This window comes from Acomys minous (genome assembly GCF_964271855.1).
Source record: "Acomys minous genome assembly, chromosome: 6".
Classification (NCBI taxonomy): domain Eukaryota; kingdom Metazoa; phylum Chordata; class Mammalia; order Rodentia; family Muridae; genus Acomys; species Acomys minous.
This window is the reverse complement of record NC_140487.1, coordinates 66,262,891-66,275,069: the sequence shown is the minus strand read 5'-3', so window position 1 is coordinate 66,275,069 and position 12,179 is coordinate 66,262,891. Positions and strand designations below refer to the sequence as shown.

General features: G+C 41.2%; 1 protein-coding gene and 1 gene segment (V, D, J or C); both read left to right on the top strand.

Moving 5' to 3' along the window:
* Window positions 1-12,179, top strand: part of LOC311600761 (T-cell receptor beta-1 chain C region-like) — a 266,643-nt gene that overhangs the window by 60,856 nt on the left and 193,608 nt on the right.
* LOC311599449 (trypsin-5-like) lies at window positions 483-1,498 on the top strand (the record flags this gene model as incomplete). The annotated part of the gene is made up of 3 exons (XM_084785361.1): window positions 483-612; window positions 943-1,079; window positions 1,349-1,498. The coding sequence occupies 3 exons, from the start codon at window positions 483-485 to the stop codon at window positions 1,496-1,498; spliced, it is 417 nt and encodes a 138-aa protein (XP_084641487.1).

The window sequence follows — 12,179 nt, the reverse complement described above, 5'->3', positions numbered from 1 at the left end:
TCTCAAACTGGACTAGGCCTATCAGGATAATAGTGTCTAAGCGTAAAACACTGTACGGGCTATACTTTGTAAAGACACAGGAAGAATGGAGACACAAAGAGCTAATTTGTATAGAAAGGAGGGAGGGCAGGTTGGTGAGCATCACCAATTTCAGTCCTTCATCTCAATCATAACACCTGTCTTGAAACAGAAAGGAATTTGGCCCCACAATGTTACTTGCACAGCACCCCTCTTCTACTTCTGTTATATAAACCAGGCCCCTCCCCATTCCTGACATATTCAGCAAAAGTCATTTAATAACTCTGAACTATTTGGGGTCGTGGAGAAGAATTTTGTAACCAGCAACTCTTTCCAACAGCCGCATCCAAGTCAGACTGGGGGAGCATAACATCAATGTCCTCGAGGGTGATGAGCAGTTTGTCAATGCTGAGAAGGCCATCAGGCACCCCAACTACAATGCATGGACCCTGGACAATGATATCATGCTGATCAAGCTCGCTTCCCCTGTGACCCTCAATGCCCAAGTAGCTGCTGTACCTTTGCCCACTTCCTGTGCAGCTGCTGGCACTCAGTGCCTCATCTCTGGCTGGGGCAACACCTTGAGCTCAGGCGGTGAGTGAGACACTTCTACCTTCTTTAGAAATTTCCATGACCAAAACTTTTCTACACTTAAACCATTTTCTTCTAAGATGCAAATATACTGCAAGTACCCAGTACACACAAGGTTCTGCAGTGGGTACAAGGGATATTTTCACATAAAATGATGCAGAATGTGCTGTTATTACTTTCAGGAAGGACGCCATTAATGATGGTTCTGGGATCTAAGCTTCTCACTGAGCTTTAATATCTTGAAGGATGCTCCAGGGTTCACAGAGTGTTTACACTGGAATGTTGATCCCTATCTTCATCTGAATCACATTTCCTTCTTTTTATTCCTAAAAGTGAACAACCCAGACCTGCTCCAGTGCCTGGATGCCCCAATTCTGTCTCAGGCTGAGTGTGAAGCCTCCTACCCCGGAGAGATCACCAAGAACATGATCTGTGTTGGCTTCCTGGAGGGAGGCAAAGATTCCTGCCAGGTAATTGGCTCCCTCCTCATGTAAATGCCTGTTATCCTAGGAGTGGAATGTCCTAGTGTCTGTGGCAAGGAAGTTTCCTGGAAATGTGAGGAGATCTATTCTGGGTGTCATTTTGACATGTTAACAAGAGTAAAGGATGGGAACACCAATGGGGCAAAGGTTAGCTAGAATGTCATCCTCAGGTCAGAGTAAATGTGGTCCTTTTTTTTTTTTTTTTTTTTTTTTTTTTTACATGCCTCATATTTAAACACTCTGTTTTTTCATCCCAGGGTGACTCTGGTGGCCCTGTGGTCTGCAATGGACAGCTCCAGGGCATTGTCTCCTGGGGCTATGGCTGTGCTCAGAAGGACAACCCTGGTGTGTACACCAAGGTCTGCAACTATGTGAGCTGGATCCAGGACACAATTGCTGCCAACTGAGCATCATTAATCCCTCTGAAATCACTATGCCAATAAAGTGAATGTTTCCTTCACTTTCTGTGTCTGAGTTCTTTATCCTTTTGTCTGTGGGAAATACATTCTCATTTGAGGTCCTCTTGCTTCATCAGCAGTTGAAAAGAAAAAAAAACCTTTAAAAATGTGGTACAGTGCTAAACAGATAACTCTCCACAGAAGAATGTCAAATGCCTGGGAAGCATTTAAAGAATGCTCGATGTCCCTAGTCATCATGAAAATGCAAATTAAAACGACTTTGAGATTTCATGTTATACTCATCACAATGACTCAGATGAAATACTAAAGTGACAGCACATGCTGGCGAGGATGTGGAGCCAGGGAAACACTCTCCCATTGCTGCTGGGAGTGCAAACTTGTACAATCACTCTCAAAATCAATCTGAAGGTTCTCTCAATTTGATCACTGCACCTTAGGGGAGACATCCTATCAGAACAGAATAGAAGGGGATGCAGGCTATCCAGATGAGACCTGATAGGCTGTGGTCAGATGGTGGGGGAGGAGGACCCCACCTGTCAGAGATCATGGGGAGGGGAAGAGAATGGAAAAAGGAGAGAGGATGGGAACAGGAAGATAAAATCCAAATGCAATGTGGATAAATTATAGTAATAATAAAAATTTATAAAAAGAAATTTTGATATATTTATACAATGGAATATTATTCAGTTATTGAAAATAAAGACATCATGCAATTTGCATGCAAATGGATGGAACTAGAAAGATCATCCAGAGTAAGGTAACCCAGACCCATAAAGACAGGCATAGTATGTGACCACTTATAAATGGATATTAGCCATATAATACAGGATAAACATACTACAATCCATAGCCCCAAAGAAGGTAAGGAAGGCTCAAGGAATGATGATTGAATCTCACTCAGAACATGAAATAAATAGACATCTAAAGTAGTTGGAAAAGAAGGCGAGGGCAAGGAGGGGTAACAGGTGTGGGGATCAGGTGTGGGGCGGGAAGGAGGGGGATTGAGGGGATGAAATGGAGGGAAAGAACAGAAATTGGTGCGGGGCATCTCTGAGACATGGGAGGCTCTGGGAGTTTATGGGAGTGACCCTATCTAAGCCTCTTAGCAGGGAGGGTTCCAGAGTCTGAAGTCACTACCTCCTGTAGCCAGATAGGACTTCCAGTAGAGGAGGGGTGCATCAACCAACCCATAAAAACCAACCTTCAAGTCAAAATTTGTCTTGTCTTTAAGAAGTGTAGGGATTAAGATGGAGCAGTGATGGAGGGAACAGCAAATCAGCGAGTGGCCCAACTTGAGACCCACCACATGGAGAGAGAGCCAGCTCCTTTCCCTATTAATTGCACTCTGCTCTCCTTGCAGAAAGTAGCCTTGTAGAACTGTCTTCTGAGTGAGGGGCATCATGCAATAGCTGATGGAAACATATGCAGAGACCCACAGCAAAACAATAGGCCTAGCTCGGGGTGTTTTGTGGAAAAATGGGAAGAAAGATAGAGAGAGCAGGAGTGGTGATGGACACCACATGAAGACCTATAACAGAGTCTAACCTCGGCCCATGAGGGCTCCCAGAGACTGAACCACCAGCCAAGGAAGATGCCTGGACTGGACCTAGGCCCCCTACTCACATGTAGCAGATGTGCAGCTTGGTCAACATATGGGTCCATAACAGCAGGAGTAGAGGCTGTCTCTGACTCTCTTGCCTGCCCCTGGATTTCTTTCCCCTAGCCAGGATGCCTTGTCAGGCTTCAGCGGGAGAGGATGTGCTTATTCTTGCTGAAACTTGAGGTGCCAGGGTATGTTGGTACAAGTTAGGGGCCTTCTGTTCTCTGAGAAGTAAAAAGCAGAATGGGGTTAAGGGGGGCAGAAGGGTGGGGCAGGGAGGAGAGGAGAGTAGGTGCTGGGAGCAGGATGTAAAGTGATTAGAAAAAAAGAAACTCTTGAAGGTAGAACTTATTTATCCTGTTTCTAGATGAGGGAAAAGAAAACCAGAGGTTAAGATCCTGAGGACACAATCCAATAGTGAGGATTTGACTCCAATCTATTTTTTTCCTTGCCACACACATATATGCATTTAAAGTACATTAAAGGACAACACTCCCTTAAAAAGAAAAACAACTCACAGAGGAAGGATGCCTTTGGGCTCAGAGGTTACAGTGCACACAGCAGCTGGGACTGAAGTGCAGCTCCCTGTGCTTGGGCCTACAGTAGCCCGTGGAGTTCACCTAATCTCTTAGGGGCCTCACCTCACATAAAGTTAGATCTTTGGCTTCAACACAGAAAAAGTTTCAGGATGAACAAGTATGAAGCATAGTTGTGGCAGGGACAATATCTCAGTGGTAAATTATTTGCTGCACAAGCGTAGGACCCTGAGTTCAGGTCCCTGACACCCTCCTAGAAACCAGATACAGCAGCACATCTTCAGCCTCAGCGGTGGGAAGGCGTGGCCTGTGGGATCCCTGACCCTGCTGGTCAGCCAATTAGATAAATTGGCGAACTTTAGGTTCAGTAGGAGGCACTGCTTTTAAAAATAAAGAAAAGAAAAAGAAAAAAGAAAAAAAAAAGGTGATCTTGGCTTGGTGACACACGCCTTTAAGCAGAGCACTCGGGTAGCAGAGGCAGGTGGATTGCTGTGAGTTTGAATTCAGCCTGGTCTACAAAGAGAGTTCAGGACAGCCAAGGTGACACAGGAACCCTGTCTTGAAAAACAAAACAAAACAAAACAAAACAAAACAAAAAGTTGGAGAACATAGAATAGTATGCTCAAGATTGCCCTCCTGGTTCTCACAGATGTACACACACACACACACACACACACACACACACACACACACACACACACACACACACACACACACACACCGAAGTGGAGGGAGAGACATACACAGCAGAGGGGGGAGTTGGGGAGAGAGATGGGGGGCAGGGGGGAGCAGAACTCAAGGAAGCACACCTAAAAGGATTGGCAATGCAGGTCTCAAATAAGTGTCTTTTTTGTTTTGTTTTGTTTCTTTGGTTTTCAGGTTAGGGTTTCTCTGTGTATCCCTGGCTATCCTGGACTCCCTCTGTAAACCAGCTGGCCTTGAACCCATGATGATCCTCCTGCCTTTACCTCATGAGTGGGGGATTAAACACCTGTGTTACCATGCCTAGCTCAGTTAAATGTTTTCTACTGCAATCTGACAAGATAGCTCAGCAGATAAAGGTGCTTGCCGTTGGCCCAACAACCTGAGTGCCATCTCCAGAACCCACATGGTGGAAGGAAAGAGATGACTTCTAAAAATTGTTGACCTCAACAAGGCTGTGGGAGAAGTAAAGATGTTTTTATTGAAAATTTTTACTGAAACAGGGAAAAGTGAGTCCTTGACTATGATGTAGGCTTAACTGAAGAGTTACAGTGCCAGAAGCTCACACTTACAAGAACTTCCACTGAGTCCGTGGCTATCAGTTTTTGTCTTGTGAACTGGAAATATAAGTGCCATCTACCATGGTGGTGCACACCTTTAATCCCAGCACTCAAGAGGCAGAGGCAGGGGTATCACTGTGAGTTTGAGGCCAGCCTGGTCTACAAAGCAAGTCCACGCTCACAAACAAAAATATAACAGTTTTTGTTGTTGTTGTTGTTAAAGCTGCTCAAGTTCTTCTTCATTCTAATTTTATTTTTCTCTTTGTATTAGTTAATTTACTTTATATCCAAATCACAGCTACTCCTCTTCTCTCTTCACAGTTTCTCCCTCTCACCTTGCCTCTCCCCATAACACCATTTTTTTTTCTCCTCAGAGAAGGAGAGGCCTCCCATAAATAACCACCCATCTTGGGAAATCACGTTGCAGTAGGGCTAGCTGCATCTTCTCTTATTTGACCCAGACAAGGTGGTCCAGTTAGGGGAAAGGGGTCTAGAGGCATACAACAGAGTAAGGGACAGACCCAGCTCCAATTCTTAAGGTCCTACATGAAGACCAAGCTATATATCTGTTATATATGTGTAGGGGTCTGAGGTCACAGGGGTCACATGCATGCTCTTTGCTTTGTAGTTTAGTCTCTGGGAATTCCTATAGGCCCAGGCTCATTCTTTCTGTGGGTTTTCTTGTAATGTCTTTGACTTCTCTGGCTCCATCAATCCTTCCTCTGCCTCTTCCATAAGATTTCCAAGCTCTGCCTAATGGATGTGAGTCTCTGCATCTGTTTCCATCAGCTTCTGGATGAAGCCTTTCAGAGTACGGCAAGTATAACAACAACAAAAATAATGTCAAGGATGGGCTTTCTCTCATTGTATCAAGTTGGGATAGTCATTGATTGGACATTATTTATGCCCCCACATCTTGTGGCAGGAGAAATTGTGTGTTGAAGTTTTGTGTGTAGGCTTGTGTTCCTATCCCTCCATTTGAAGTCTTGCCTGGTTACAGAAAGTGCCTATTTCAGGTTTGATTTCACATGTTGCTAGGAATATTAGCTAGGGTCACCCTTATAGGTTCCTGGAAGTTTTCCTTTTCTTAGACCTCTTTCTAGCTCATTTCAGAGATGCCCCCACATCAATCCCAGTTTTCTCTCCCAGGTTGCTTTCTCTAAATCCTCCCCATATTTGATTCTTCCTGTTTCTATCCCTTCCTTCTGTCCCAGCCAGTTCCTTCCATCCATCCACCATGAACATTTATTCCTTTTGAAAAATATTTTTACATATACATTTATGTTATTGCACATATATAAAATAAACTACCTACAGCAAGAAGAACCATGAGACAATCAGGAATTATATGAATGTTACAGTCATAGTGTTTTAGCTATTTGTACTTGGCAATGTTGAAGAAAACGTATTTCCTACTTGGTGAGTCTAAAATTCTGAATGTAAATCAATATCTATCATATCTCATCAATATCAACTTTTAACATCTATCTGGACCTAAAAACATCTAACCCCTAAACAGCTAAGCTTAATTGTGAAACTAAACTATTTGGTCTTGAACCCCATCAGAGACTTGAGAAGGAATAAAATTAATTACCTGAGTAAACAGGAAGTGCAGGTTAGTAGCTTTCAAGGTAAAAAAAAAATGACAGTTTACCCAACATCTATCTATTTTCCCTTCTCACTGAGATTTAAGCATCCTCTGTAGATATCTATAGATACTTGTTAGGCCCATTTGATTCATCATTTCTGTTAGTTTCATTATTTTTCTGTTTAGTTTATATCTTGCTGACATGTCATCTGTTTTGTCATCTCTGCATGCTGTTTCTCATTTATTTGCTCCTGGGTTTATTACTATATAAAAATATACTATTACTATTACTCTCATAGTACCCTGTCTGTCAGGTTTTTCTAGCTATTCACATACTTTCATGTTTCACAATCATGTTAGTATGAGGTATACAGAAAGACTTAATTTGGACACATTCCTTTCTACCAGAGAAATTATCTTAAACTGTCATGCTGTTCCAAGGCCACAGAAAGACATGGAAATTATTGGAGCATGTGGGACTGAGTGCAGGTGGCAGCTAAATGCTCTGCTGACAATCAAACAAATTGTTCCGATGTGAAAAACTACATATGCATTTTCCTTCTGGCACTGGTCTTCTGGAAAGAATACGAACATGGAAATTTAAGTTTCCCTCATATTGCACTATTCCTTGCTATACAGGTATGGGTGGAACCATCCATATGAAGAAGGGGTTTCTTTACTGGAGCATGAGATCCATATTGCTCCTGGCATGTTTCTATGGAATGGTATTCCTCCGGCATGTCCGTACAAGGAAAGGTGGAAGTTCCTAGATCCTTCATGGTTGGGTTTTTTTAAATATTTCTTTTTATTATTTTATTGTAATTTATTCACGTTGCGTCCTGACTGTAATCCCTTGCTCTTATCTTCTTGTTCTCACTCTCCCTCCCTCTTCTGTCCTATTCCTCTCCCCTAGACCTCTGATGGGTGAGGTACTCCTCCCCCACCTTCTGACCACAGCCTATCAGGTCTCATCTGGATAGCCTGCACCCCCTTCCTCTGTGTTCCCACAGAGCTTCTCCACCAAAGGGAAGGGATCAAATCTCTTTTACTAGGCTTCATGTCAGAGGCAGTGCCTTGCTCTCCCCACAACCCTTCCCCACATGGAGAACGAGGTGTCCATTGGCTACGTCTGAACAGGGGTTCTAGGTTCTCTGCTTGCAATGTCCTTGGTTGGTGCACCAGTTTGTGCAGGGCCCCCTGGATCCAGATCCACCAGCCTTGATAATCTTCTTGTGGAACTCCTGACACCCCCACTCCCAACCTTCCACACCCCCAACTCTTCCATACAACTTGCAGCACTGTTCAGGTCCTCCATTGTGGAGAGTCCCTCAAAGGACATCAATATTGGCTTAATATCCACGTATAAGTGAGTATATACTATCTGTGTCTTTCTGGGTCTGAGTTACCTCATTCAGAATGATCTTTTCTAGTTCCATGCATTTGCCTGCAAATTTCAACATCTCCTTGTTTTTGATAGCTGAATAGTATTCCATTGTGCAAATGTACCACAGTTTCTTTATTCTTTGGTTGAGAGGCATCTAGGTTGTTTCCATATTCTGACTATTATGAATAAAGCTGCTATGAATATAGTTGAGCAAATGTCCTTGTTGTACAGTGGAGTATCTTTTGGATGTATGCCCAGGAGTGGTATGGTGCTATCTTGAGGTAGCAGTATTAACAATTTTCAAAGAAAGCACCAGATTGATTTTCAAAGTGGTTGTACAAGTTGGTACTCCCACCAGCAATGGAGGAGTGTTCCCCTTTCTCCACATCCTAGCCGGCATGTCCTGTCCCTTCAGTTGATCTTAGCCACGCTGACAGTTGTAAGATGAAATCTCAGAGTTGTTTAGATTTGCATTTCCCTGATGACTAAGGGTATTGAGCATTTCTTTAAGTGTTTTTTTTTCCATTTGATGGTCCTCTATTGAGAATTATCTCTTTAGCTCTGTGCCCTATTTTTAATTGGATCATTTGGTATTTTGTTTACTTTCTTGAGTTCTTTATATATTGTGGATATTATTAGCCCTTTGTTAGATGTAAGGTTGGTGAAGATTTTTGTTTTATTCCATTAACAGTGTCCTTTGCCTTATAGAAGCTTTTGACTTTCATGAGGAACTATTTTTTAATTTTTGAACTTAGAGTCTGAGCTTTTGTTGTTCAGTTTCAGGAAGTTGTCTCCTGTACCAGTGCGTTCAAGGTTCTTCCCCACTTTTTCACATAGTTGTTTTTATATTGAAAATACTCTCCAGCTCTAAAATCAAAGTTTATAACCCTAAATGCCTACATAATAATGGGGAGAAGCATCACATTAGTAACTCATCTGTTCACCTTAATGCTGTAAAACAAAAAGAAATAATAACATAGTAAAGGATTATATATCATTAAACAGTCAAATTCAGGGATAGAGTCCATAAAGTAAAAAAATAAAAATAAAATAAATATACGGAGGATCAGTGAAACAAAGTCTTGGTTCTTTGAGAAAACGAGTAAGATTGACAAACCCTTAGCCAAACTAATTAAAATGTGGTTCTCTAATACCCAAATTAACAACATTAGAGATGGGGGTATAACAACAGAAAATAACTAAATTCAGAGAATCATAAGAACCAACTTTAAAAGTCAATACTCCAGCAAATTAGAAAATCTAAAAGATACTGATTATTTTCTTTGTATATATAACCTACCAAAGTCAAGTAAAGATCAGATAAATAATTTAAAGAGACTCATAAATCCCAGTAAAATAGAAGTAGTATGTAAAATTTCCCAGACAAATAAATTCCAGGGCAAGATGATTTTAGTGCAGACTTTCAAAGAATAGTTAAGATCAATACTTCTCAAATTATACACAAAATAGAAATAGAAAGAATACTGCCCAGTTTGTTCTGTGAGGTCATAGTTACCCTGATACCCAAACTACATAACAACCCCAAAATGAAAAGGGATTGCAGACCAGATTCACTTATGAACATAGATAAAATTCATGCAATGTGAATCAAGAATACATCAAAGAGATCATCCACCATGATCAAGTATGCTTCATCCTATAGATGTAGACAAGGGTAAGATAGGAAAATCATTAAATATAATCTACCATAAAAAGAAAATGAAATACAAAAATTACATGTTCATTTCCTTAGATGCAGAAAAGTCCTCTGACAAAATAGAAAATCTGTTCATAATAGAAGTTCTTAAAAGACCAGTGGTACATCAAAACAACACTGAAATTCCATCTTACACCTGTCAGAATGGCTAAGATAAAAAACTCAAGTGATAGCACATGTTGGAGAGGATGTGGAGAAAGGGCAACACTACAACATTGTTGGTGGGAGTGCAAACTTGTGCAATCACTTTAGAAATCAATCTTGTGCTTTCTCAGAAAATTGGGAATAGTTCCATATATATACACCTATCTGTACCACTCCTAAGCATATACTCAAAAGATGTCCCACCTTACCAAAAGGAAACTTACTCAACTATATTCATTGTAGCCTTATTTGTAATAGCCAGAAACTGGATACATACTAGATTTCCCTCCACTGAAGAATGGATTAAAAACCTGTGGTACATTTACACAATGGAATACCATTCAGCTATCAAAAACAAAGACATCATGAAATTTGCAAGCAAATGGATGGACTTAGAAAAGATCATCCTGAGTGAGGTAAGCTAGATCCAGAAAGACATCTTTGGTGTGTGCTCACTTACAAGCATATATTAACCATATAGTACAGGATAACCGCACTACAATCCACAGACCCAAAGAAGTCAAGGAGAGACCTAGGGAAGATGCTTGACTCTCACCCAGAAGAAAAAATACAATAGATGTTTGATATAAATTTCTGGAGGGAACTAGGTGGGGAATAGGGTGGCAGAGATAATGGGAGTGGGGATCAGGTAGGCAGAGAAAGAAGGGAGGAGGGTGAGTGAGGAGAAGCACCTGGAGAGAGAAGAGAAATATGGGAGGAGGGCCTCTTTAGGACAGGAGAGGCTCCTTGGAGTCTTTGGGAGTGACACAAGCTGAGACTACAAGCAACGGGTGTTAAGGTGCATAAAGTCAGCCCCTCCTTTAGCTAGATGGGATTCTCAATGGAGAAAGTCGGAGAGGAACCCACACATAAAACCTTAGACACAATCTCTTGTCTACATGGTTCGTAGTGTCAAAAATGGATTAGAGATTGAGAGAATGGCACATCAGTGACCACCTGATGTGAAAGGGCAGACCACTGCCACTATTCATGATACTCTACTATGCTTGCAGACAGGAGTGTAGCGTAACTGCCCTCTGAGAGGCTTTGTCCAGCAACCGATGAAGACAGATGCAGAGACCCAAGCCCAAGCTATGTGCCAAGCTCAGGGAGTGATGTAGAACAAAGGCAGGAAGGATAGAGGGAGCTTAAGGGTCAAGGACACCACAAGAAAACCTACAGTGTAACATAACCTGGGCCCATCGGGGCTCACAGAGACTGAACCACCACCCAAAGTGTTTGAGTAGACAGAACCTAGGCCTCCTGTATATATATATATATATATATATATATATATATATATATATGTGTGTGTGTGTGTGTGTGTGTGTGTGTGTGTGTGTGTGTGTAGCAAATGTGCATCCTGGTCATTATGTGGTTCCCCTAAAAATAAGAGTAGGTGTTGTCTCTAAATCTGCTACCTACCACTGGGTCACTTTCCCCGAGCTAGGCTTCTTTGTCATTCCCAGGTAGGAAACAATGTGCTTAGAGACTTGAGATTGGTACCACTTGGGGGCCTCCCCTTCTCTGCCAGGAAAGACATTATTGATGGGAAGAGGGGAATAGGGTGGGTCTGAGAGGAGAGGAGGGAGGTTTCTGGGATTGGGATGTAAAGTGATCAAATCAATCAATTAATAAATAAAGGAATCAGAAAAAGACCAGCAGTACAAGACACATCCCTCAAAATATAGAGGCAATTTCGAGCGAGCCCAGCGAGAACGTAAATCTAAATGAAGAATAACTCAAATAATTTCCAATAAAATCAGGAACAAGACAAGGTTGTCAATTCTCTCTGTACCTGTTCAATATAGTACTTGAAGGCTTATGTAGAACAATTAAACAGAAAGGCATCAAGAAGGAGATCAGTCAGAGAGTATTTATTTGCAGATTGTACTTTTTTACTTTTACATATACATTTATTTATTGCACATAAAATAAACTATATATACCAAGAAAAACCATGACACAATTAGGAATTATATAAATGTTATGTTTGTAGTGTTTTGGCTTTTTGTATTTGACAGCCTTACATGGTGCCCCAGTTGCCTGATGGATAAGGCATCAGCCTCCACAGATTGTATTTTTTATACATGAGTAAGCTTAAGTCCCCACTATAAAATGTCAACAATTGATAAACCCTCTCAGTAAAGTATCAAGATGCACAATTAACACGTAAAAATCATTGAACTTCCAATGTACAAATTACAAAAAATGAGAAATCAAAGAAATGACATGTTTGATAATTGCCTTAAATGTATACAGTTTGGATTAATTACAATTAAATAAGTGAAACACTTGGATAATGAAACCTTGGAGGAGCTTAATAAAATAATTTCCAGAGATTAAAAAACACATTTGAAGACATGCATATCTGCTATCTTTGAGGTTTAGTGAGATTAATATAGTGAACATGGCTATCATACCAAAACCAATCTACA